We start from the raw sequence: 27,953 nt of genomic DNA, 5'->3' as shown, positions 1-27,953 counted from the left end.
GACGAGGAGGGGGACACAGAGGTGGTAGTGACTGTTGCCATGTCTGCATGTGGATGTTGCTTTTGTGAATGCTTGTGGGATCTGTGGTGCTTATGTCTGGATGAGCTTCCCTTGGGTGTTGAGGTGTGTGCAGGCTGGTCTGATGGTGTGGATGGGATAGGCAGAGGAACAGGAGACTGGGACTGGGTGGAGGGAGTTAGAAGAGGGAGGCTGGAGACAGGGACAATGGCTGCCGTCAGTGCTGAGGCCAGAGCGTTGAACGATCGCTGATGGGCAGCCTGACCCGAATGAATGCCCTCCAGGTATGCATTGCTCCGATGCACCTCCCTTTCTACACCCTGGATGGCATTCAAAAGGGTAGACTGCCCAACAATGATGGTCCTCAGGAGGTCAATGACCTCCTCACTGAGGGCAGCAGGGGTAACTGGGGCAGGGCCTGAGGTGCCTGGGGCGAAGGAGATGCCCGCCTTCCTGGGCGAGCGGGCACGGAGCGAAGGCTGAGGGGCTGCTGGGAGGGCGGGGCTGGTGCGCTGGGTGGCGGCTGTACCTGTTGTGGCGGTGGGCACGGATGTTGCCGCCACCGCAAGGGAGCTCCCTTCCGAGGACGTGTCGGTGTCGCTGACGTCTCCACGGGTCCCCATTGTGGAGCTCCCCTCGCCCTCCGTCTCACTGGTGAACTCGGAGTCGGTTGCATGGCCCTCCGGTGCCATGTGAGATGCAGCTCCCTCGTGCGCCGATGCCACTTCTCCTCCGCCTGATGATGCTAATGCACACATGCACAGGAAGACAAAGAAAATGGGGGGGTGGAGAAATAAAGACAGTTTGAGTGCATGCATTGGCAACACCGTTGTCGGAGAGGACAGACACAGAAGCCCCCAGCACTACGCTGCGCAATCGGGGTACACTACTCAGTTGTTGTGACTAGGCCTACAGGTCTATGGACGACAAATGCACACATGGGTGATGCAGGACCATGGACAGCTGTTCTTGGCACCCTACAGAGGTGGGGGGTGGGGGCACAGGGCCATGCCTAACGGAGGGGACTAGCCTACAGAAAGCGCCCTGGCCTAGAGTTACCCACAGCCCTCCTTCCCAACCCAGACACCTCCACTGCGCGCAAAGATAGCAGAATGTGCTGGTACTCACCCCCTTGTGTCTGCTGTGATGTCCTCACGTGCTCATCCAAATCGGGGTAGGCCACCGCCAGGATCCGGGACATCAGGTGGGTCAATTGGCGGCTGGTACCCCTCCTACGTTGGGAGGCCATCCCCAGCAGAGACTCAGCGGTCTTTCTGGTCCCGCGGCGGATGTCCTCCCACCTCTTTCGGCAGTGGGTGCCCCGTCTGTTGTGGACCCCCAGGGCCCGGACGTCCTTGGCGATGGCACGCCAAATGTCGATCTTCTGATGGGCGCTGACCTGTGTGACATGTACATGGAGGGAAAGGAAATATCATCACTTTTCTGCATGGTCGATGTGAGTGGCCCCCCCTCCCCAACCTTGCCATGTGGCACATGCTCTCATCTGTCGTGCGTTGCACTCCTCATTCGCTCCCCTCCCCACCATCTTACATCCACCCCACTCAACACAGGCATAGCCCATACTACGTGCTCCCAGTGTACTTACCTGTTGGTCTGGAGGACCGTAGAGTAGCGCATACTGGGGGAGGACCCCATCAACAAGTTCCTCCAATTCCTCAGATGTGAAGGCAGGGGCCCTTTCCCCAGTCGCAGCAGCCATTGTATCTTCCAGACCGAGGTCACAGCAGCACTTGCAGTATAGGTCCTCTCCTGTGGATGATCAGGTCTTGAGTGATTAAGCTGATAGAAAATGGCAGTCACGCCCGCGGCGGTGCGTACCGCGACCGCCGGCGCACATCGTCATTGGCTCCTGAAACCCATAGGCTTCAATGTTAACCAATGCGGCTTAGCACCGCGGTCTTCGACCGCCTACCGCCACGGTGTGCCACGCCAGCGCATTGACCTCACATCCCACTGTCACACTTCACAGGTCAGGCAGCCACCATTTCAAGGGCCCACATGGCATAATTTCAACTGCGTCACACAGGCCTAGGCCGTGCATTGCCACTCATACAAGCCTTTCTATGCATTGCGAATCTTATACTGTGCAAGCTGTGTGAACGAACCTGTGGTTTGCTTGACTCTGTGCTCCATGTTGTCCTTCCTAGGCACCGTCCGCTGGGACTTGCGAGGAGAAGGATTAATCCTCCCGTGTACCGACCGCTGGTGGACCTGTCGACAATGGAAGAACGACATATTATACTTAGATACAGGCTTGACCGAGCCACTATACACGAACTATGTGCCCAGCTGGAGCCAGACCTGATGTCCCCCATCCGCCAACCCACAGGGATTCCCCCTCTGGTGCAGTTTCTGTCAGTACTCCATTTTTTGGCAAGGGGGTCTTTTCAGACAACAGTGGCCATGTCATCAGGGATGTCTCAGCCTATGTTTTCTAAGGTTTTGGCCAGAGTGTTGTCTGCCCTGATGAAATACATGCCGAGCTACATTGTTTTCCCTGAGGTGGATGAATTGGCTACAGTGAAGGGTGATTTCTATGCCCTTGGACATATCCCCAACGTCATTGGTGCCATTGATGGGACCCATGTGCCTTTGGTTCCCCCAAAAGGAAGTGAGCAGGTGTACAGAAACAGAAAAAGTTTTCATTCGATGAATGTCCAGGTGGTCTGTTTGGCTGACCAGTACATCTCCCATGTAAATGCCAAGTTCCCTGGGTCAGTGCATGATGCGTATGTTATGCGAAATAGCAGCATCCCTTATGTGATGGAACAGCTGCAGAGACACCGTGTGTGGTTATTAGGTGACTCTGGTTACCCCAACCTGTCGTGACTACTGACCCCAGTGAGGAATCCCAGGACCAGGGCAGAGGAACGGTACAATGAGGCCCATGGGCGTACTAGGAGGGTGACTGAGCGGACCTTCGGCCTCTTGAAGGCCAGGTTTAGGTGCCTGCATATGACAGGTGGATCCCTAATGTACTCACCAAAGAAGGTGTGCCATATCATCGTGGCCTGCTGTATGCTTCACAATCTTGCTTTGCGACGCCAGGTGCCTTTCCTGCAGGAGGATGCTCCAGATGGTGGTGTTGTAGCAGCTGTGGAGCCTGTGGAGAGTGAAGAGGAGGAAGACGACGGGGACGACACGGACAACAGGGATACAGTCATACAACAATATTTTCAGTAGCACACAGGTCTGAATCACCCACGCCATTTCACATTTACTTGAGGCCTCCTGCGTCTCTACTGTCTGTGTTTCCCCCCAGTTCCTTTTAACTGAGTTGTGACTTTCCCTTCCCTTTTCAGAGCTGTATGACCCACTGCGTGACTTCTGCTTTGTTTGCCCATGGACTAAAGCTTATTGACATTGGTATGTTGTCATCACAATGTAACTGGACATTATTGTACCGTTATGTGTAATACATTTGTGAAAAATACAAGCAGACTCCTGTTATTGTAAGTGCAATAAGTGATTTATTTCAAGTGCTACATATAGGTAAATGATAGTAAAACAGTGATGGGTGGGGGTGGAGTAATGTCCATGGCAGAGTCCAGTTTTCAGTTTCACAGGTGCATTGTCCATATGCCTGTGGAAGGATGGAGCAGGGGCAGTTTAAGTTTGGACAGGGTGACAATGTGGGACAGTGGGATGACATCAGGGGGTATCTTATGCTGGCGGGGGTCTTGCAATCCTAATCTGTCTTCTTGTGAGATCTCAGGTTCCGCTTGTGGGGTGGTTGTTCTTCAGCAGGAGGTGGGGTTCTGGTGGCCTGTCGTTGTGTGGGGGCCTCCTGTCCACTAGCGCCGGCGGAGGTGGTAGGCTGTTCCTGGTCCAGGCTAGTGACAGGGGCCCTTTGGGGTGCCACATGGTCCCGCAATGTGGTGACTATCTGGTTAAGGGCCAGGACTATGGTCCCCATTGCGGAACCAATGTTCCTCAGTTCCTCTCTGAACCCCATGTACCGTTCCTCCTGCTGTGCCTGGATCTCCTGGAACCTGGCCGGTACCGTCGCCATCGTCTCCTGGGAGTGGTGGTATGCTCCCATGATGGTGGTGAGGGCCTCTTGGAGAGTGGGTTCCCTGGGCCTGTCCCCCCCCTGTCGCACAGCAGCCCTCCCAGTTCCCCTGTGTTCCTGGGCCTCTGTCCCCTGGACGGTGTGCCCACTACCACTGCCCCCAGGTCCCTGTTGTTGTTGGGGTGGTGGGTCAACATGGGTGCCCTGTAGTGGCGGACACACCGCTGATTGACGTGTCCTGGAGACAGAGGCATGGGCCCGCTGGGTGGGAGCTGTGCTGGTGTTCCCAGAGGGGGTTAGGTCTGCTGTAGCCTGTGGCTGTGTGTGGGGAACCGACTGTCCAGAGGTCCCCGATGGGCCGGGCTGGTCATCTGGGTCCAGGGAGACAGAGCTGCTGTCATCGCCGGGGGCCTCTTCTGGGGGTGGGATGGACATCTCTGTACCCTCCGTGGCGGTGTGGTGGCGTTCGGGTCCTGCATGGGTATAAGGGTATGGTTATTGCTTATGTGTATGGCATTTCGTGTGATGGGTGGGTGTCCGTGTACCCAAGTGCAGGCATTCCCTTGTGGGGGCTTTTGTGAGGGTGGCTTGTGGGGGTGATGTGTGTGTGCAGTGGCCATGCTTTGGTGATGGGTGTCCATGCTTTGTGGTCACATGCAGGGCTTGATGTTGGGATTGGTGGGTTGTGATGGTGGGACATTTGCAAGGAGTTGGTGTGATGGGGGTGGGGGTGAGGGTGGGGGTATGTGCTGGCATGCAGGTGGGGTGGGAAGTAGTAGTTAGATTTGACTTACCAGAGTCCATTCCTCCAGATACTCCTGCGAGGCCCTCTGGATGCAGGGTGTGCAAGACTTCCTCCTCCCATGCTGTAAATTCTGGGGGAGTAGGCGGGGGTATGCCGCCAGTCTTCAGCACCGCAATGTTGTGCCTTGATACCATGGAACGCACCTTCCCCTGTAGGTCGTTCCATCGCTTCCTGATGTCCTCCCGATTGCGTGGATGCTGTCCCACCGCGTTGACCCTGTCGACTATCCTTTGCCATAGCTCCATCTTCCTAGCAATTGTGGTGTGCTGCACCTGTGCCCCGAATAGCTGGGGCTCTACACGTACTATTTCCTCCACCATGACCCTGAGTTCTGCGTCAGAGAACCTGGGGTGTCTTTGGGGTGCCATGGGGTGGTGTGGATGAGGTGAGGGATGTTGTATGTGTTGTGGAGTGTGATGTGTGTGGTGGTGTATGGTGTTTTGTGCGTGGTAATTGTGTGGGTGATGTTGTGATTTGCCTCTGTGTGATGGTGTACTCTAAGCAGTGCTGTCTCTCTCTGTCCTTGATTCGCAATTGTGGTCGTAGGGGTTTGTGGGTGATGTGGGTGTGTGTTTTATATTGTATTGGGTGTGTGGGAGTGGTGTGTATATGTGTCTCAGGTGTGTGTATTTCAAATTGTCCAATGTGGTTGTGTTTTGTAAGGGTGTGTGTATTTTGAGCGCAGCGGTGTGTACCGCCAATGGAATACCGCGGTTGTAAGACCGCCGCGTGGATTCGTGGGTCGTAATGGCATGGGCGTATTTCTGTTGGCGTGGCGGTGGAGGTTTGGTCATCGCCATTGTTTCGCTGACCTTTGCTGTGGCGGACTTTTGTGGTTGTCGGGTTTTTGGAGGTTTTCAGGTAGCGGGTCAGAATGACCGTGGCGGTTTACCGCGACCGCGGCGGTGTTATGGCGGTCTTCTGACCGGCGGTAAGCGCCTTTTACCGCCGAGGTCAGAATGACCCCCTTTGTCTCCAGGTTGAAACTCTACCAGGGTGGCCTTCTGGTCATACCAGCGTTTCATTACCTCTTGACTGGCCTCAAGGTTATTTTTGGCCTTTTTCCAGAAGCGGGTCATCTGGTTGCGGAGGGCCAACATGTAGCTGACCACATCATGAGGGAGTGCCTTTGGAGCTTTCTCCAACCCCTCCTTGACAATGCTTACGGGTCCCCTGACAGGGTACCCGTAGAGAAGCTCAAAGGGACTGAACCCTACCCCCTTCTGGGGTACCTCTCTGTAAGCAAAGAGAAGGCATGTTAAGAGGACGTCCCACTTATGCCTCAGGGCCTCAGGGAGGCCACCAATCATGCCTTTCAAGGTCTTGTTGAATCTCTCCACAAGACCATTAGACTGGGGGTGATAGGGTGTGGTGAACTTGTAGGTTACACCACACGCATCCCACATAGACTTCATGTATGCAGACATGAAGTTAGTGCCTCTGTCAGACACTATCTCCTTTGGGAATCCCACACGGGTAAATATCCCCATCAGAGTTCTGGTCACCACCAGTGCAGTTACGGTCCTCAGAGGGATTGTCTCTGGGTAACGGGTGGCATGGCTTGGCGGTCCTTGCCCTGTTCAGCGGTGCTTGACTTGGCGGTCCTTCATTGCCCAGCTGGGCTGGGGCTGGCGGTCCTTCATTGGTCAGATGGGCTGTGGCTGGCGGGGCCCTCTGGGCAGCTGGGCTATAGCTGGCGGGGCCCTCCTGGGCAGCCGGGCTGTGGCTGGCGGAGCCCTCCTGGGCAGCTTGGCTGTGGCTGGTGGGGTCCTCCTGGGCAGCTGGGCTGTGGCTGGCGGGGTCCTCCTGGACAGCGACGATGGGGCTGGTGGTGGTGTCCTGGGCAGCGACGATGGGGCTGGCTGTGGCCTCCTGGCCAGCGGGGATGATGGCTGTCTTCTCCGCCGTGCTGCTCCTTCCAGACAGTCTCTCAAGTCTCTCCAGTGGGTGGTTTGCCCACTGCTTTATCCTGGGGAGTGCAAAGCCACAGTCTCTCAAGTGGATAACAGTCTCCACTGGTTCTGTAGGGGGACTGGTGCCCAGAGTGCTTCATCCTGTGCAGGACAGACAGAGTGGATGCATGTCTCCACTGGTTCTGGAGGGGGACTGGTGCCCAGAGTGCTTCATCCTGTGCAGGACAGACGGAGTGGATGCATGTCTCCACTGGTTCTGGAGGGGGACTGGTGCCCAAAGTGCATTACTCACCCCGTGACGGTCCCAGTTGCGTCACTGCCCCACCGCTCATGGGCTAGCGGTGCTTGAGTTGGCGGTCCTTGCCCTGTTCGGCGGTGCTTGACTTGGCGGTCCTTGCCTTGTTCAGCGGTGCTTGACTTGGCGGTCCTTGCCCTGTTCAGCGGTGCTTGACTTGGCAGTCCTTGCCCTGTTCAGCGGTGCTTAACTTGGCGGTCCTTGCCCTGTTCAGCGGTGCTTGCCCTGTTCAGCGGTGCTTGATTTGGCGGTCCTTGCCCTGTTCAGCGGTGCTTGACTTGGCGTCCTTGCCCTGTTCAGCGGTGCTTGCCCTGTTGAGCGGTGCTTGACTTGGCGGTCCTTGTCCTGTTCAGAGGTGCTTGCCCTGTTCAGCGGTGCTTGACTTGGCGGTCCTTGCCCTGTTCAGCGGTGCTTGCCCTGTTCAGCAGTGCCTGACTTGGCGGTCCTTGCCCTGTTCAGCGGTGCTTGACTTGGCGGTCCTTGCCCTGTTCAGCGGTGCTTGCCCTATTCAGCGCTGCTTGACTTGGCGGTCCTTGCCCTGTTCAGCGGTGCTTGCCCTGTTCAGCGGTGCTTGACTTGGCGGTCCTTGCCCTGTTCAGCGGTGCTTGACTTGGCAGTCCTTCATTGCCCAGCTGGGCTGGGGCTGGCGGTCCTTCATTGGTCAGATGGGCTGTGGCTGGCGGGGCCCTCCTGGGCAGCTGGGCTGTGGCTGGCGGGCCCTCCTGGGCAGCTGGGCTGTGGTGGCGGGGACCTCCTGGGCAGCTGGGCTGTGGCTGGCGGGGTCCTCCTGGACAGCGACGATGGGGCTGGTGGTGGCGTCCTGGGCAGCGACGATGGGGCTGGCGGTGGCCTCCTGGCCAGCGGGGATGATGGAGGTCTTCTCCGCCGTGCTGCTCCTTCCAGACTTTGCGGGATTCTTCTGCCCCTTCCCCACTTTGGGAGGAGTCACAGCTGAGTCCACACTCCCCCCGGGACCCCTGTGAGCGGCTTGGGTGGCTGGAGTCTTCCCCCTCTCCCTCCGGGCACTGGCCAACTTCTGGTGCTTCACGGGGGGACTGGCTGTGCTCTGGCTCCGTGATACACTGGCTGTCCTGGTGGCCGGTGCACTCCACATACCTGTGACAACAGGCACCACCGGGCCCGGAGATTTTGTGGCTGAGGTGCTAGTACGGGACCTATGAGTTGGACGGGGTGGTGGGAAATAGGTTAAGGGTGGACAGGAAAAGTTGTTTTGGAGACACTGAGACGGGTAGCTGGAGGGGGTTTGGGAGTGGAGGAAGAGGTGGTGATTGTAGGAGGTGTAACTTTTGTGGCTTTGGGTGCAGGTGCATGTGCTGGAGGGTGTCGTGAGGTGGATGTATGTTGGGTGGGTGTGTGCCTGCGTTGTGTATCTTGGGAGGGGGCGTCACAGACACACTGGGAGAGGACACAGGGGACGTGTGAATGGTAGTGGGGATGGTGACTGCACGTGAGCGGGGTGTGATGGTGGGTGTGCTGGTGTGGGACGTAGTGGCTGTAGTGGGTGTGCATGCAGGTGTGAGTGTAGACGAGACTGGGAGGGAGGAGGGAGACGAGGAGGAGGGGGACACAGTGGAGGCAGTGGATGTTGGTGTGTCTGCATGTGTGTGATGCTTGCGTGAGTGCCTGTGGGATGTGTGGTGCTTATGTTTGCCTGAGCTTCCCTTGTGTGGTGAGGTGTGTGCAGGCTGGTCTGATGGTGTGCTTGGGATAGGCAGAAGTACAGGGGATTGGGTCTGGGTGGAGGAATTCGGAGGGCGGAGGCTAGACACAGGAACAATGGCTGCCATCAGTGCTGAGGTTAGAGTTTAAAAGGTTCGATGAAGGGCAGCCTGACCAGAATGAATGCCCTCCAGGAATGCATTTGTTTGTTACAACTCCCTTTCTACACCCTGGATGGCACTCAAAATGGTAGACTGCCCAACAGTGAGTGACCTGAGGAGGTCAATGGCCTCCTCACTGAGGGCAGCAGAGGTGACAGGGACAGGGGCTGATGTGCCTGGGACAAAGGTGATGCCCACCCTCCTGGGTGAGCGGGCACCGGGCACACGCTGAGGGGCTGCTGGGAGGGCGGTGCTGGTAGGGGTGGCGGCTGTACCTGTAGTAGTGGGGGGCACAGATGTTGCCGCCACCACAAGGGAGCTCCCATCGGAGGACGAGTCCGTGTCGCTGGTTTCAGCACCTGTCACTGCCGTGGTGCTCCCCTTGCCCTCCGTCCCACTGGTGTATTCAGAGTACGTAGTGTGGCCCTCCATGGCCATGTGGGACGCAGCTCCCTCGTGCTCCGGTGCCACTGCTCCTCTGCCTGATGATGGTAATGCACACAAGAACAGGGAGACCGCAAAAAAGGGTGGGGGAACAGAAGAAAGACAGGTTGAGTGCATGCCTTACCGCTACCGTTGGCGGACAGGACAGACACAGCAGCCCCCTACACTATGCCGCGCTGTTGGGCTCTACAGTGCAATTCCTGGGAAATGGCCTACAAGGCTATGGACAACATATGCACACATAGATGACACAGGTGCATGAATACCTGTACTTGCTACTCTACAGAGGTGGGGTGGGGGGCCACAGGGCCATGCCTTACGAAGGGGCCTAGCCTACGGAACTCACCCTGGCCTAGGGAAACCCAGAGCCCTCCTCCCCCACCCAGACCCCTCCACTGCGCGCAAAGTCAGCTGAATGAGAGTGTACTCACCCCCTTGTGGCTGCTGTGATGCCCTCAAGCGCCCATCCAACTCCGGGTAGGCCACCGCCAAGATCCGGAACATCAGGGAGGTCATGGTTCAAGGGGCACCCCTCCCACGTTGGGAGGCCATCCCCAGCTGAGCCTCCGCCGTCTTCTTGCTCCAGCGGCGAATGTCCTCCCATCTCTTCCGGCAGTGGGTGCTCCGTCTGTGGTGGACCCCCAGGGTCCGGACATCCTTGGCGATGGCACGCCAAATATCCTTCTTCTGGTGGGCGCTGACCTACATGAAATGTACAGTGGAAGAAGAGAAGTCATTACCAACTGCGACGTCAAAATGAGTGGCCCCCATCCCTACCCTTGCAATGTGGCACATGTACCCACCGTCTTTCGTGCACTCAGAACTCTGCCCCCTTCCTTCTTACAACCAGCCCTCTCCACACAGGCATAGCCCATACAACATGCCCCCTGTGTACTTACCTGTTGGTCTGGAGGACCGTAGAGTAGCGTGTACTGGGGGAGGACCCCGTCGACGAGCTTCTCCAACTCCTCCGATGTGAAGGCAGGGGCCCTTTCCCCAGGCGCACGAGCCATTGTCTCTTCCAGACTGAGGTCACAGCAGCACTTGCAGTGTAGGTCCTCTCCTGTCGAAGATCAGGTATCGAGTGATTCAACAGCTAGAAAATGGCGGTCACGTCCGCGCCGGTGCGTACCATCACCGCCGGCGTACATCGTCATTGGCTCCTGGGACCCATAGGGTCCAATGTTAACCAATGCAGCATTGCGCCGTGGTCTTCGACCACCTACCGCGACGGTGTACAACGCCAGCGCAGTTACCTCACATCCCTTTGTCCCACTTTAGAGGTCAGGCAGCCGCCATTTCAGGGGCCCACATGGCCTAATTACTAACTGCGTCACACATACCTAGGCCTACTCTCAACACACATACAGGCCAGATTTTGTGTATGATTCGTGTTCTGTGTAGACTGTGGGTACATACCTCTGACTTGTTTGACTCTCTGGTCGCTGTTGTCCTTCATAGGCACCGTCCGCTGGGACATGTGAGGAGATGGCGGAATCCTCCGGTGTACCAACCGCTGGTGGACCTGTCGACAATGGAGGAAAGAATTCTGATAATCATCTACAGGTTTGACCGTGCCACAATCCATGAACTGTGTACCCAGTTGGAGCCAGACCTGATGTCAGCAATCCACCATCCCACAGGAATCCCCCCTCAAGTGCAGGTGCTATCAGTGCTCCATGTCCTTGCAAGTGGGTCTTTTCAAACAACTGTGGCCATGGCATCAGGGATGTCCCAGCCTATGTTTTCCAACGTATTGTCCAGAGTGTTGTATGCCCTGCTGAAACACACGCGGAGCTACATCGTTTTCGCTCAGGTGGAGGACTTGCCTACAGTGAAAGGTGACTTCTATGCCCTTGGACATATCCCCAACATCATAGGTGCCATTGATGGGACCCATGTGGCTTTGGTCCCCCCCACAGGAGTGAACAGGTGTACAGGAACCGGAAGAATTATCATTCCATGAATGTACAGATGGTATGTTTGGCCGACTAGTACATCTCCGATGTGAATGCCATGTTCCCTGGCTCAGTGCATGACGCCTACATCATGCGGAATAGCAGCATCCCTTATGTGATAGGTCAACTCCAGAGGCACCGTGTGTGGCTATTAGGTGACTCTGGTTACCCCAACCTGTCATGGCTACTGACCCCAGTGAGGAATCCCAGGACCAGGGCAGAGGAACGCTACAATGATGCCCATGGGCGTACTAGGAGAGTGATCGAGCGGACCTTCGGCCTCCTGAAGGCCAGGTTCCGGTGCCTCCATATGACAGATGGATCCCTATTCTACTCACCAAAGAAGGTGTGCCAGATCATCGTGGCCTGCTGTATGCTTCATAACTTGGCTTTGCGACGACAGGTGCCTTTTCTGCAGGAGGATGGTCCAGATGGCAGTGTTGTGGCAGCTGTGGAGCCTGTGGACAGTGATGAGGAGGAAGCAGAGGAAGAAGACATTGACAACAGGGACTCAGTCATCCAGCAATATTTCCAGTGAAAAACAGGTAAGAATACATTCCTGTCTACTACAAGTACTTTTACACTTCTACCTCTATCCTGTCTGTCGATTTCACCCAGTGTATGGTTTAAGGAAATGCCTCCTTGGCATGGTTACCCCCTGACCTTTTGCCTTTGCTGATGCCAAGTTATGATTTTAAAGTGTGCTGAGGCCTGCTAATCAGGCCCCAGCACCAGTGTTATTTCCCTAACCTGTACCTTTGTCTCCACAATTGGCACACCCTGGCATCCAGGTAAGTCCCTTGTAACTGGTACCCCTGGTACCAAGGGCCCTGATGCCAGGGAAGGTCTCTAAGGGCTGCAGCATGTCTTATGCCACCCTGGGGACCCCTCACACAGCACAGACACACTGCTTGCCAGCTTGTGTGTGCTAGTGGGGATAAAAAGACTAAGTCGACATGGCACTCCCCTCAGGGTGCCATTCCAACCTCACACTGCCTATAGGTATAGATAAGTTACCCCTCTAGCAGGCCTCACAGCCCTAAGGCAGGGTGCACTATACCATAGGTGAGGGCATAAGTGCATGAGCACTATGCCCCTACAGTGTCTAAGCAAAACCTTAGACATTGTAAGTGCAGGGTAGCCATAAGAGTATATGGTCTGGGAGTTTGTCATGCACGAACTCCACAGCACCATAATGGCTACACTGAAAACTGTGAAGTTTGGTATCAAACTTCTCAGCACAATAAATGCACACTGATGCCAGTGTACATTTTATTGTAACATACACCCCAGAGGGCACCTTAGAGGTGCCCCCTGAAACCTTAACCGACTACCCGTGTAGGCTGACTAGATTTAGCAGCCTGCCACACACCAGACATGTTGCTGGCCACATGGGGAGAGTGCCTTTGTCACTCTGTGGCTAGTAACAAAGCGTGTACTGGGTGGAGGTGCTTCTCACCTCCCCCTGCAGGAACTGTAACACCTGGTGGTGAGCCTCAAAGGCTCACCCCCTTTGTTACAGCACCCCAGGGCACTCCAGCTAGTGGAGTTGCCCGCCCCCTCTGGCCACGGCCCCACTTTTGGCGGCAAGGCCGGAGGAGATAATGAGAAAAACAAGGAGGAGTCACTGGCCAGTCAGGACAGCCCCTAAGGTGTCCTGAGCTGAGGTGACTATGACTTTTGGAAATCCTCCATCTTGCAGATGGAGGATTCCCCCAATAGGGATAGGAATGTGCCCCCCCTCCCCTCAGGGAGGAGGCACAAAGAGGGTGTAGCCACCCTCAGGGCTAGTAGCCATTGGCTACTAACCCCCCAGACCTAAACACACCCCTAAACTCAGTATTTAGGGGCTCCCCAGAACCTAGGAAAAACTCAGTATTTAGGGGCTCCCCAGAACCTAGGAAACTAGATTCCTGCAACCTAAGAAGAAGAGAACTGCTGAACTGAAAAAGCTGCAGAGAAGACGGAGACACCAACTGCTTTGGCCCCAGCTCTACCGGCCTGTTTCCCCCCTTCTAAAGACACTGCTCCAGCGACGCGTTCCCAGGGTCCAGCAACCTCTGAAGCCTCAGAGGACTACCCTGCATCTAGAAGGACCAAGAACTCCCAAGGACAGCGGCTTTGTTCCCCAAAGACTGCAACTTTGCAACAAAGAAGCAACTTTGAAACACCACACGTTTCCCGCCGGAAGCGTGAGACTTTGCACTCTGCACCCAACGCCCCCGGCTCGACTTGTGGAGAACAAACACCACAGGGAGGACTCCCAGGTGACTACGAGACCGTGAGTAGCCAGAGTTGACCCCCCTGAGCCCCCACAGCGACGCCTGCAGAGGGAATCCCGAGGCTGCCCCTGACCACGACTGCCTGCTTCAAAGACCCGACGCCTGGTAAAGACTCTGCATCCGCAGCCCCCAGGACCTGAAGGATCCGACCTCCAGTGCAGGAGCGACCCCCATGTGGCCCTCTCCCTTGCCCAGGTGGTGGCTACCCCGAGAAGCCCCCCTCCTTGCCTGCCTGCATCGCTGAAGAGACCCCTTGGTCTCCCATTGAATCCTATTGCGAACCCGATGCCTGTTTGCACACTGCACCCAGCCGCCCCCATGCCGCTGAGGGTGTACTTTTTGTGTTGCCTTTTGTCCCCCCCGGTGCCCTACAAAACCCCCCTGGTCTGCCCTCTGAAGACGCGGGTACTCACCTGCTGGCAGACTGGAACCGGGGCACCCCCTTCTCCATTGAAGCCTATGCGTTTTGGGCACCACTTTGACCTCTGCACCTGACCGGCCCTGAGCTGCTGGTGTGGTAACTTTGGGGTTGCTCTGAACCTCCAACGGTGGGTTACCTTGGACCCAAACTTGAAACCTGTAGGTGGTTTACTTACCTACAAAAACTAAAAACACTTAACTCCCCCAGGAACTGTTGAAAATTGCAGTGTGTCTAATTTTAAAATAGCTATATGTTATTTATGTGAAAACTGTTTATGCTATTTTGCTAATTCCAAGTTCCTAGAGTTCCTAAGTGAAGTACCTTTCATTTAAAGCATTACTTGTAAATCTTGAACCTGTGGTTCTTAAAATAAACTAAGAAAATATATTTTTCTATACAAAAACCTATTGGCCTGGATTTGTCTCTGAGTGTGTGTTCCTCATTTATTGCTTGTGTATGTACAACAAATGCTTAACACTACCCTCTGATAAGCCTACTGCTCGACCACACTACCACAAAATAGAACATTAGAATTAACTCTTTTTGCCACTATCTTACCTCTAAGGGGCACCCTTGGACTCTGTGCATACTATTCCTTACTTTGAAGTAGTGCATACATAGCCAACTTCCTACATATGGTCACTGAGTTGTCACTTTCCCTTAAGGTTTCACAGGTGTGGGTCCCAACGTGTGTCATCTGCTTAGATTCCTCAGGGACTAGAGCTGTGTGACATAGGTATGTTGACATTACTATTTCCTGAACATTTTGTCACTGTAATTGCAAATACACTATTTCAAAATCACAGACAGACTCCAGATCTTTTGGTGCTTTAGGTGTGTTTATTTACATACAAAATATTGGCGGGGAAGTTAAATGGTGAGGGGTGATGGCGGAGGAGTGTCCATGGCAGAGTCCAGTCTATTTGTCTCATAGGTGCATTGCCATATGGGCATAGGAAGTGGAGCTGGGGCAGTTTCAATATGGACAGGGTGACAAAGTGGGACAGTGGGTTGACAATCAGGGTGGTCTCATTTCTTGGTGGGGTCTTGGCATCGTGCTCTGTCTTGTTCCTGGATCTCAGGGACCGTTTGCGGGGTGTTTCTCCATCTGCAGGGGGTGGGGTGCTGGTGTGGTGGTCCTGTGGCGGTGCCTCCTGTCCACTAGCGCCAGCGGAGGTGGTGGGCATTTCATCGTCCATGCTAGTGTCAGGGGCCCCTTGTAGTGCCACAGTGTCCCTCCTGGTGTTGAGTATTTCCTTCCGCACCCCTACGATGGTGCCCAGGGCGGAGCTGATGGTTCTGAGTTCCTCCCTGAACCCCAAATACTGTTCCTCCTGCATGCGCTGGGTCTCCTGAAACTTGCCAGGAGCGTTGCCATCGTCTCCTGGGAGTGGTGGTATGCTCCCATGATGGAGGAGAGGGCCTCGTGGAGAGTGGGTTCCCTTTGCCTGTCCGCCCCCTGTCACACAGCAGACCTCCCAGTTCCCCGGTGTTCCTGGGCCTCCGTCCCCTGGACCGTGTGCCCACTACCACTGCCCCCAGGTCCCTGTTGTTGTTGGGGTGGTGGGTTATCCTGGGTTCCTGGTAGTGGTGGACACAGAGCTGATTGACGTGTCCTGGGGACGGAGGTATGGGCCCGCTGGGTTGGTGCTGTGCTGGTGTTACCAGAGGGGGGAAGGTCTGTGGTGGCCTGTGCCTGTGTGAGGGGAACCGACTGTCCCGAGGCCCACGATGGTCCAGGCTGGTCATCTAGATCCAGTTGGACAGAGCTGCTGGCATCACTGTGGGCCTCTTCTGTGGGTGGGGTGGGGTTGTCTGGACCCTCCTGTCTGGTGACGTTGGGTAGTGATCCTGCAGGGGTGGAAAAGCATGATTATTGCATCTGTGTGTGTCATGGTGTGCAATGGGTGGGTGACCGTGTACCCCAGTGCTGGCATTCCTGTGTAGGGGCTTGTGTGATAATGGTTTAGGGGGGTGTATGGGTACGTGCAGTGGACATGTTTTAGTGATGGGTGTCCATGCGTTGTTGTTGCATGCAGGGCTTGGTGTTGCGATGTGTGGTTTGTGATATTGGTACATTTGTGAGGAGTTGGAGTGATAGGGGTGGGGGTATGTGATAGCATGCAGGTAGGGTGGGGGATATGGTAGTTAAAGGTTTGACTTACCGGAGTCCATTCCTCCACTGACTCCTGCAAGGCCCTCAGGATGCAGAATCGCCAAGACTTGCTCCTCCCATGTTGTTAGTTGTGGGTGAGGAGGTGGGGGTCCGCCGCCAGTCCGCTGAACCGCGTGGTGGTGTCTTGAGACCACGGAATGCACCTTCCCTCGTAGGGCGTTCCACCTCTTCCTGATGTCGGCCCGATTTCTTGGGTGTTGTCCCACTGCGTTGACCCTGTGGACTATTCTTCGCCATAGCTCCATCTTCATTGCAATTGAGGTGTGCTGCACCTGTGCTCCAAATAGCTGTGGCTCTACCCGGACGATTTCCTCCACCATGACCGTAAGCTCCTCCTCCGAGAACCTGGGGTGTCTTTGCCATGCCATGGGGTGGTGTAGGTGATGTGTGCGGTGGTGTGTGTGGTGATTAGTGTGGTGATATGTAGTGGTCTGTGGTGTTTTGTGCGTGGAAGTTGTGTGGGTGATGGTGTTGTGTGCCTTTGGCTGCTAGTTTGTGGATGGGGGTGTCTCTCTCTGGCCTTCTCTCTGTATTTTTGGTCGTAGGGGTTTGTGGGTGATGTGGGTGTGTGTTTTATATTGCAATGGGTGTGTGGGAGTGGTGTGTATATGTCTATCAGGTGTGTGTATTTCGAATTGTCCAATGTGGTGGTGTTTTGTAGAAGTGTGTGTATTTTGAGCGCAGCGGTGTGTACCGGCAATGGAATACCGCGGTTAAAAGACCGCCGCGTGGATTCGTGTGTCGTGATAGTGTGGGCGTATTTCTGTTGGCGTCACGGTGGAGTTTTTTTTTTTGCCAGTTTATCACTGACCTTTGGTGTGGCGGACTTGTGTGGGTGTCTGAATTTTGTCGGATTTCGAGATGTGGGTCATAATAGCTGTGGCGGAATTCCGCGGCGGTGTGTTGGCGTTCTTCTGCACGGCGGTAAGCGGCTTTTATCGCCAATGTTGTAATGACCCCCTATATGTCTCCAACAGGGCTAGGTCCAAATCTCCTACTTGAGACCCAGCCAGAGACATGTTGAGTGAGGATGTAGGGGGTCATTATGACCCTGGCGGAAGGCGGAGAACCGGCGGTAAGACCGCCAACAGGCTGGCGGTCTTACTTTGTGGAATTATGACCATGGCGGTTACCGCCATTGTCATCCGCCGGTTCTCCGTTCCTCCCGCTGGGCTGGAGACCTGGGTCTCCAGCCCGGCAGCCGTCGCTAGACCGCTGGCGGTATTTGGACCCGGCTTACCGCCGTGGATTTCCAGCAGTTTGAACCGCCATGAAATCCATGGCGGTAAGCAGTATCAGTGCCAGGGAATTCCTTACCTGGCACTGATAGGGGTCTCCCCCACCCCCACCCCGACTCCCTCCCCTACACCCCCCACCACCCATGCCACCCCCAAAGATGGCAGGCCCCACCTCCCCACCCCGACCCCCAACATCACATCACCCACACGACACGCACGCAGGCACCACCTACACACTTACACGCACACACTCCGACATACATGCCTACATCTACACACACAGTCAGACACGCACACCCACATTCAAACATACATGCACACATCCATACAGACATACCCACAGACATACACACACTCATTCCCATACACACAACACCCCGCAAGCATACACGCACTCACACACCCCCTCTACATACACACACGCACACCCCCATGCACCCACACAACACACAACACCCCCTCCCCTCAAGGACGATCGACTTACCTGGTCCGACGATCCTCCGGGAGGGGATGGGAGCCATGGGGGCAGCTCCGCCGACACCACACCTCCAACAGAACAACGCCATGGCGAATCACAGGTCGTGATTCGCTGGGCGGTGTTCTGTTGGCGTGGCGGTGGAGGTGGAGCAACCTCCACTTCCCCGCCTCCCGCCAGTATGGCTGTTGGCGGCTCTCCATCCGTAAAGGGATGGAGATCTACCAACGGTCATAATAGGCCGAGCGGCAAACCGCCACCACTGGTGGTCTTCCGCACGGCGGTCCCTCGGCGGTCTTCAAAAAAGACCGCTGAGGTCAAAATGACCCCCTTAGTTTTTTTTAATTGTCAGGAAAGACAAATTTGCAAAAAGAGATAAAAATCAAGTTGACCTTCAACTGTGGGTAGGTAGTGAAATACTTAGCTACTGTATATCACTGCACAAATACAAGTCCTATCCTCACTGCTGATCACCAATGTTAGAAATGGGGTTCTTGGTTGGCAGTCAGGTTACCCTCTGTCCAAGCAAGAACCCTCACTCTAGTCAGGGTAAGTCACACACAATTCCAAAATTATCCTGTGCCCACCCTCTGGTAGCTTGGCACGAGAAGTCAGGCTTAACTTAGAAGGCAATGTGTAAAGTATTTGTGCAATAAATCATACAATAACACAATATAGCACCACAAAAATACACCACAGAGTGTTTAGAAAAATATATAATATTTATCAGGATAATTGTAGATCAAAATGAATAAAGATGCAATGTAAAATTGTAGAGATATCACTGAAAAGTGATATAAAGTGTCAAAAGTCTTTGAAAAGCAAACAAAGTCTCTTTCAAGCACAAAGTACCTGGTTTAAAGTTGAAAATCTCTGCAAAGGGCCGCAGAAGAGATACGTGGAAAAATGGTGTGTGCATTGATTTCTCCCCTGCACACACGGACTTGCATCGTTATTTTTCACGCGGGGAAGTCGTGCGTCGTTTTCCGGCGTGCGGACAGTCTCTTTCTGTGGGTCACGGGATTACCAGATGTCCCGGGTCTGTGCGTGGATTCTTCGGCTTGTTTTCTGGCTGCGCGTCGTTCCAGGAGGCTGTGTGTGGAATTCTCGGTCTCACGGCAGGCGTCGCTTCGACTTCCCCTCTAGAAGTCGGGCAGCGTTTTCCTTGCGAGGCCGTGCGTCGAAGTTCCAGTCGCCCGAAGGTGTCGCGTCGGTCAGCGTCGGTGTGCGGCGATTTTCTCGCCGCGGAGCAAGCTGTGCATCGAAATTTTCAGCGCACGAAGAGTCCAAATGAAAAAGAGAAGTCTTTTTGGTCCTGAGACTTCAGGGAACAGGAGGCAAGCTCTATCCAAGCCCTTGGAGGCAGCAGTCCTTTGTAGAAGGCAGCCAGGCAGTCCTTCTTGGCAGGATGCGGGTTCTGGTTCAGATTTCTTCTCCATCAAGTGTCTGATGAGGTAGGGCAGAGGCCTTGTTTTATACCCAAATGTGCCTTTGAAGTGGGGGAGACTTCAAAGAGTGGCTAAGAAGTGTACCAGGTCTCCTTTCAGTTCAATCCTGTCTGCCAGGGTCCCAGTAGGGGGTGTGGCAGTCCTTTGTGTGAGAGCAGGACCTCCCCCCTCCCAGCCCAGGAAGACCCATTCAAAATGCAGATGTATGCAAGTGAGACTGAGTACCCTGTGTTTGGGGTGTGTCTGAGTGAATGCACAAGGAGCTGTCAACCAAGCCCAGCCAGACGTGGATTGTAAGGCACAGAAAGATTTAAGTGCAAAGAAATGCTCACTTTCTATAAGTGGCATTTCTAGAATAGTAATATTAAATCCAACTTCACCAGTCAGCAGGATTTGGTATTACCATTCTGGCCATACTAAATATGACCTTCCTACTCCTTTCAGATCAGCAGCTACCACTTCAATACTGTATGAGGGCAGCCCCAATGTTAGCCTATGAAGGGAGCAGGCCTCACAGTAGGGCAAAAACAAAGTTAGTAGTTTTACACTACCAGGACATGTAAACTACACAGGTACATGTCCTGCCTTTCACCTCCACAGCACCCTGCTCTAGGGGTTACCTAGGGCACACATTAGAGGTGACTTATATGTGGAGAAAGGGGAGGTTTAGGCCTGGCAAGTAATTTTAAATGCCAAGTCGAGGTGACAGTGAAACTGCACACACAGGCCTTGCAATGGCAAGCCTGAGACAAGGTAAAGGGGCTACTTAAGTGGGTAGCACAACCAGTGCTGCAGGCCCACTAGTAGCATTTAATCTACAGGCCCTAGGCACGTATAGTGCATATTACTAGGGACTTATAAGTAGATTAAATAGTCCAATCAGGTATGATCCAAGGTTACCATGTTTAAAGGGAGAGAGCATATGCACTTTAGCACTGGTTAGCAGTGATAAAGTGCGCAGAGTCTTAAAGCCAGCAAAAACAGTGTACAAAAAGTGGAGGGAGGCAGGCAAAAGGTTAGGGGTGATCACCCTAAGGCTGTCAGGTCTAACATCAAGCTAATGCTAAGGGTGAAGGTAAAGGCTTAAGTGGGACTATTCTGCGATGCAATGTGCGTATGGGGAGTTTCAGGAGCGTCAGAAGCAACAGGTAATGGCCCCTTCTGTACAAACCGAGCTCAGTACCCAGGTCATGGATTCTAATTAGCCGTCATTGACCCTTATATATAATTTGATAATACAGCTGGAAGAAGAATATGATAATGACAGCTGCAGGGCACCAGTTGCCATGAAACAATTGCAGCGAGCAGTCAGAAAGATGAACAAGATGTGTACAGAATCTGGGGAAAGGATTTTGGCTATTGAAGACAGTGCAATGGTCCTTGAAAGGGATGGTGGGGCTGTCAAAGGTCAGAAAGAGGCCCATGAATCTCTGCTGGTGGATGAAATTTAGAAGCTAGAAGACTTTAAAAATAGGCAACAATGGAATAACTTGAGATTTCTTGGAATTACCGAAGGAGCTGAGGGCTCATGCTGTCTATTCTTAGGAACGCCTTCCCCGAGCTGACCTCCTGGAACTGGGATTTGGAAATACAAAGGGTACATCAATTCCCTCTAATGCTTAGGAAGCAAGATTCTACATCATCCATAGTTTTATTGGTCAATATTTCTTTGTAAAACTTGACTTCTGCTACGCAACGTTTTTGAAGGAGCTGGCGCTTAAGGCAGCTTATAAAGCCATTTCAAGATGCATGGTGGAGGCTTTCCTTATTCGTCTGGCTCGTTTGAAGGTCAATTGTAATGGGAAGACACGCTCTTTCACAACTGAAAGAACTATTTGCAGGGAGCTAAGCATTGTTAAACGCTTGATTATACTCATTGATCATTTTATTTCTTCTTCGTTTATTTCTTTGCTCATGGGATGCATTAATAGATTGTAATAGAGGTGATGATGGTTCTGGGCTCTCGGAAACAGGGATTTGGTATTTTGATATTAGAATTACTTTTGGGGAAAACATGATGTATACATGAAGTATGTTGTATATTGGAATGAGGGAAATTGGCAATTGGCTGATCAAGGCGGTATAGGAATTGAGAATAATGTTGAGATTTACTGCTATGTTTTTTCATATAAGGTTGTCCCTCTTGTCAGCCATTGTACGGTACTGTAATGACTGCTGAGGTAGGGTGGGGCATTGGAGGGGTTCACCTTGGGAGTCATCGCTCAGGCCTTGGAGGGTCTGACTGCTTCGGAAGATTGACAGGGGTGGGGGGGCAGGATGGGGGTAGAGAGTTGAGGGTGGGTAGCAAATAGGGTGGGAGAAAAGGATGGGGAGGTGATCTGAGTGGGGAAGGAGAGAAGTAGGGCTTTTGCACAAGAGGAGTTGAATTTGTGTACTTTAAAGTACACCAGGATTTATGGGATTCAGGTGTATTGGGTGTTAGATTGTATGGGAGTGGCTTCATCCTTACTCATACCAATATCAGTGGCACAGTTACGCATAGCAACTATAATCATTTGGGGACTGAACGATAGCACCAAAAGGCAAAAGGTTACCCCCAAACTAAAGCTTCACAGGCAGACATACTGTGTTTCAAGGAAATGCACTTTGAGAGAACCAGAAGGCATTTACTTGAATCTTTGGGCTTCTCAGTTGTAGTTGTGTCTATGCAAGCAGTCAGGACACAGGGAGTGGCAATGCTAGCCAGGGGACAGGTTTGTTGTTTTAGACATTGTTACGCCGACAGATTTGGATGATGGATTATTGCTGAATATCACAGTTCAAAAGGCGCTTTTACTCTGTGTTCAATATATGGAATGACTCTGGATGAGTCTGTAGATTTTGATTGGCTAACAAGTGAGTTAGCACTCTGGCAATCCCTGATTATAATTTTGGTGGACCTCAATATCAACATGGGGTGGCTCCTAGAGGCAGGGATCAATTCTTACTCTGGCAGAAAGCCTAAAGTGTTCAGATCATTGGTTCAGCTGGGAAAGGATCATGGATTGACTGACGCATGGACTTGAATGAAATCTCCTGATCCTGGCTTCAAATTTTTTCCACACCACATCCAAAGCATGTCCAACTTGACCATTTGTTTACTTCCTGCAGTTTGTTGCAGGGAAGTAAGATTGAGAAATTCCATAGGGTTACGTCCGATCATAATTCCCTAGTACTGGAAATCCCTCTGGAGGATCCAGATGGGAGGTAATATAACTGCACATTTGAAAGGGCGTTTCTTTTGGATAAAGAGTATATCCAATATATGAACAGGTGGATATCAGAATTTTTTAGTTTCAATGTAGGGAGTGCTGCTCCAGGAGTGGTTGGGGATATGTTCAAGGCTGGTGTAAGGGGGAAGACACTTAGCTATAGCGTAACAAGGCAGAAAAGACAATGTCAGCAGGTTGTGGAATTACATAGGGAATTCGAAAGGGCGGAGACTCCATTAGTTCTTGATGCCATTGAGAGAACTGATCTGGAGAAAGCACAGCGTGCAGTGGCCATAGTTAAGCAGCAATTAATGATATTTCTTTGAGGCAAGCTGCAGAGATGTTTTTAGTTTGGAAATGTGACTGCCATGAGTTTAGCGAACAGCTGGGGCATCTATTGGCTATTAGATCTAGGCAGAGGGAGGTCTGAGGGGAAACTGTAGAAGTGAGGGATAACCAGGGTCTTTTGGTAAAGGGTTGAGGTGCAATCAGGGAAGTTTTCCGAGAGTTCTATGAGAAGCTATATCAAAATGAACAGCGAGACTCATCGTCTTTGACTAGAATAATTGAAGATCGAGAGGCTTTGGATTATTCTATTACAACAGAAGAAATCAAAGCTGCCCTCAAAGCTTTGGCCACAGGGAAAGCAGTCAGTACAGATAAAATTCCTCTGGAGTTTTATAAAGTCTTTTTCCCCTCGCTCAGGTCAGTTATGGCTGAATTGTTTTTACAGGTCTGGGAAGGGCAATTGGTTCCACAATCATGGTGAATTTTTGTCTTCTTAAAGAAGGGCAAACCACTGCAAGAACCTGGGTCTTATAGGCCAATTATGCTAATTGATAGTGATACTAAATAATATTAGAAAGTTTTGGCCTCAAGGTTAAGCTGAGTCATTGGGGTGGGGGGGGGGTGGTATTATAACCATGGCAACACAGCTTTATCCCAGGATGTGGGACCACTGATCATATTCGATTGGTCATTAGTCCTTTTGAGGCAGCAGCCTATGCAGGGCGCCCTGATGCATTAATTTTATTAGATGCAGCAAAATAATTCGATAGGGTCTCCCGGGATTTTTTAATGGGCGGCTAAGCGGTGGTTCAGGATCAGAAATGGCTTTATTAGTGCAGTAAGAGCTGTGTACTATAAACCCTCTGCAAGAGTGTTGATAATGGGGGGGCAATCTGGACCAACCCAGATCCTGAGAGGTACTATGCAGGCATACACCTGTTCTCCTCTGCTCTTTGCCCTATATATCAATCCCCTATTGAGCAGGCTAGTGTGTAATCAAATGATAGCACCTGTGTGGTCGCAGGGTTGGGACACTAAGGTTTTGGCATACGCAGACAATGTAGCCATCCTCATATCTTACCTTGCTATGGCTCTGAAAGAGATTGAACAGGAGACAGTAACATTTGAAAAAATCCTAGGATTTTTATTGAAGCAGAACAAAACCCAAGTTGTGCTTAATAAACATGTATGATCTAATGATGCACGGGTGGTAGAAAAGGCTACATATCGGGGGGTTTAAATACTGTGGACTTAGATTAGTTGGTAAAGGCCAATCTTGTACCAGTTATTCAGAAGGCCAATGCTGATTTTCAGAGCATGGCTAATTTTCACTTGTCTATTGTTGGCCATAGCAATGTTATTAAAATGTTGTTTCTCCTGAAAGTTTTGTATTTTTTTAGGGCCATCCTACTTGCATTTGAATATCGCTGGTTCAAGATCTTGGAGAAATTGGTTAGTAGATTTATATAGGCATATGCAAACTCTAGAAGATCCCTGAATATTTAACACTCAAGAGAGAAAGAGAGGGTTGGTTTGTTCCGAACTTCAAACTTTTTCATTGGTCAGCAGCACTTCAGTATATATGTTTATTAGTAGTGGGGGGTGGTTAGACTCGACTGGGAGAAAGGTTATGTTGTACCGTCCATCTTTCAGCTCTGATTGAAGAAGAGGCTTTGGTGCTTTTTTCTAAAACAAATTGAGCCAAGCTATTATAAAAAGGTCAGATATAGGACTCTTAACACCACTTATATGATCTGGACAGCACTGCACAGCCAGCTGGTTAGGGGCAGCTAAACTACTACACCCTTTTACAAAGGAATCCTACACTTCCCAAAATTCTTAGGGAGGGGTGTGAGTCAGCTTGGGAAAGATTGGGATTTAAGAGCCTGGGAGATTTTCATTTGGGTAACAGCATAATTTAATTTGAGGAGCTGTGGGGTAAGTATGAAGTTAAACAACGATAATTCCTTAAATATTTGCAGATCTGGGATTTTCTTCATAGGAAGGGGAGGCTCTAGGGGCTCTTCTAAAGCGGAGCTGCTGGATTATTTAGAGTGGAGGGAGGAATGTTCAATTAGTAAAATTTATAGCTTTCAAAATTATCTGTCTACCGATGATCTAGAGAAGCAGCAAAAGAAATGGCGCTCAAAACTGGGTACTCCTGATCCCTCTTTCCATGAGTCTCTGGAACTTTCCCAAACAATAATACATTCTGCTGGCATGCAAGCACAGCACTATAAAACTGTTTTTGATCTGTACTATAACCCAGTCAAAATTTCCAAATGGGGGGTTATGGCTGGAACATGCTGCCCACATTGTCAGCATCCAGATGCAGATCTGACTCATCTCTTTTTGTACTTGCCCTTTGCTTGAGCCACTTAAAAGGGAGATATCTAGGATTTTAGAGATATACTTAAAAATCCAGATAACGCTCACTCCTCAGTTAGTTCTTTTAGGAGTACATTATGATGCTGTTTCAAGGCCTTACCAGTTTTACTTGTTTATTGCTGTGGCAGTGATGCATTTATGTATTGTCTAGGGCCTGGCTTGATCCACATCCCCGAACTGTTCAGCAATGGGTGGCGTGACTACATGCATTATCCAGCCTGGAAAGGCGAGATATTCGGGTTAGGGCAGGAATGCTAGTGAAAAGGGGATACAGATATAGTCGCCACTGTGGGAACGGACTGACTCTCACTAGTGGGTTTGAGAGAATGGTATTATTCATGTCAGCAGACTCAGGCATATGTGACAACAGAATGCATTTGTGTAATATGATGGTACTATGGGAGATCAGTGGATACAGCACAATAGGCACTTTATCTCTGTTGACTGTGGTTTTAATTCTTATATTTCTTGGTTATGAATATCAAGTAATGTTTTCTGACATTGTAATGGAATACTTTTGTTTTATTTTCTCCTTTTGTGCAATATGGATAAAATATGCAATTAAATATTTTTTTTACAAAAGGAATGTCCCTCAAAGAAAAGCAACACACTACTTTGTGTTGCTCTGTATCAAGCGGGTGTTCTATGGATGATACATGGTTGTTCCTATGCAACCACTCATGAGTTTGATGCAAACCTGTATCTACTAACAATAGTATACAGGGTGTTGTACCAAAAAATAATGTTCACATTTGAGGGTTACACATGTGCATACATTTATTCCAATTACATTAGTTACCTTGTACGGTAATGCAAAGAATTGGATACATTTACGGATGTTTCCCTGATTGTACAGAGTCACTGAAAGGATTGTGTCGCAGATTTGGTTCAAGGCAGAAGCAGATTTTGCAGACAACTGGTGCTGAGAAGCAGAGATGGCACGGGTGGCTGGTGACTGCACTTAAAGAGTAATTGCTACCTTACTTACTGGGTGCCCGAGTCACAAAGGTAAAGTTAGACCTAAAGTCTAACTTAGACCAAAGCTATAACTTTACTACTTTTCCGTATTCACAAAGGGTCTTATAAGTGGTATTTTTACGCCTGAGGAGGTTCTGCACTCAGGCAGAGGTTAGTCACTTGGGGTGGAACCTGCACACTTGGGACAGAAGGTCCGTACTTGGGGCAGGGAAAGTTTAATTACATACACTTGCAGACAATTCATGCCACCTATACCTCATGCACTGCAATCCACATAAAAGCAACACACATCCAAGGCTCTGTTTTTTCCAGGCATATTCTTGACCTGGCTGCTCTGTGCCTTGTCTTGTCATGCTAATCTGTCAAGTGTTAGTATGTTGAATGTGAGAAGGAAGAAAAAACTCACAGAGGAGGAGACCCAAATGATAGACAAATTTGTAGAGGAGAACTACAAAAAGCTCCATTGTTTATATCCTTACCTCACCAGTGCAACACAGAAGGCAGCCCTGTGGCAGCAGTTCACTAATGCAGTCAGTGCATTGGAGAAGGATGTCCAAACCATCACTGACATCAAAAAGAAGTGGCTGGATGAAAGGAGTTGGGGGAAAGAGAAGTTCACCAGGATAGAGGTGGCCAGAGCTGTCCCTGCTGGAGAATCTGGAACCAGTCTCCATCTCACAACACTTGAGAATGCATTCCCTCCACCATGAAACCCCACCTGCTGCATGGGCTGCCGGTGACTGACAACCTAATTTTGGTGTCAGGTAGGATGTGATGGTTAAACAATGATCCCAATTCACAAAGAGCTTCTGCAGTCATGGCAGAATCTTTGCACTGCCGATTCTGCCATGACTGCAGAAGCTCTTTGTGAATCAGGCCCAATGACTATATTAGAAAAACTTTCAATATACAGTGGAAATGTGGCTATGGAAATAACTTAAATCTTGTGCAAATATTCATGGTATTCCTACTCTCATGTGATTCATTTTGTCTATCACACTCCAAGTCCCAGAATCCTAAGTACTGCAAACTTATAGTTCCACTTTCTTCTTCAGAAACAGTTGACCATCTATGCTGGTGGTATCAATTAAGTTTTATAACTGGGACATGGAATTGTGCATGAATTAGTAAACATTATAGTTGCATTGTAAATGCAATTAACTAACTGTTAAAAGCTGGACACAATCATCATTTGTTGTATTTGTCTCCTGACTTTTTCATTTAATTTCCACATGCAGCCAGAGTGGATCCACCCACATGAACAGATGTTCCTGCACTTGCAGGAAGGCAACATAATGGGGTAGATCAGCTACTACCATCGGCAGAAACAGATAAATAAACATGCCTAGAAGTGGGTCCCATGTACTACATTATTAAAATACAACCTATAGACCTTTTTCTTAAACTCCATCATTTTTTTGAAGCTCGACGTTTGGCCTAACACCCTGAGTGGCTTTTAGCAACGTGGAAGTGACACCTCTGCCTAAATGTTTGCTGCTGTGGTTTCTAAACTTGGGAGTCATTCACACTATTCTCCAGATGGGCAGAAAGCTGTCTGTGGGTCACTGCCTGTGTGAGGCTACTGGACCTACTGGGCCACAGGGTGGCAACTTTCTAAAAGTTGCATTTCTCTAATAGTGACATTAAACCGACTTGGGCACCAAGTCGGGTTTAATGTCACAATTAATTTGATACCTTGCAGTACCCAGCTAGGCAGCCCCATTCAGAGGTTAGCTGGGC

General features: G+C 51.2%; 1 protein-coding gene across 1 annotated transcript in view; it reads left to right on the top strand.

Annotated features, from left to right (window-relative positions):
• The window catches only part of LOC138262396 (vomeronasal type-2 receptor 26-like), a 120,253-nt gene that overhangs the window by 35,639 nt on the left and 56,661 nt on the right, over nt 1-27,953 (top strand). The window contains exons 3-4 of the mRNA XM_069212298.1: nt 23,098-23,264; nt 24,248-24,299. Of these exons, the coding sequence (XP_069068399.1) occupies nt 23,098-23,264; nt 24,248-24,299 (219 nt within the window). The remainder of the gene's footprint in view (nt 1-23,097; nt 23,265-24,247; nt 24,300-27,953) is intronic.

This window comes from Pleurodeles waltl, chromosome 10 (genome assembly GCF_031143425.1).
Source record: "Pleurodeles waltl isolate 20211129_DDA chromosome 10, aPleWal1.hap1.20221129, whole genome shotgun sequence".
NCBI lineage: Eukaryota > Metazoa > Chordata > Amphibia > Caudata > Salamandridae > Pleurodeles > Pleurodeles waltl.
The sequence above is the reverse complement of the archived record's forward strand: the minus strand, read 5'-3'. Positions and strand labels throughout refer to the sequence as shown.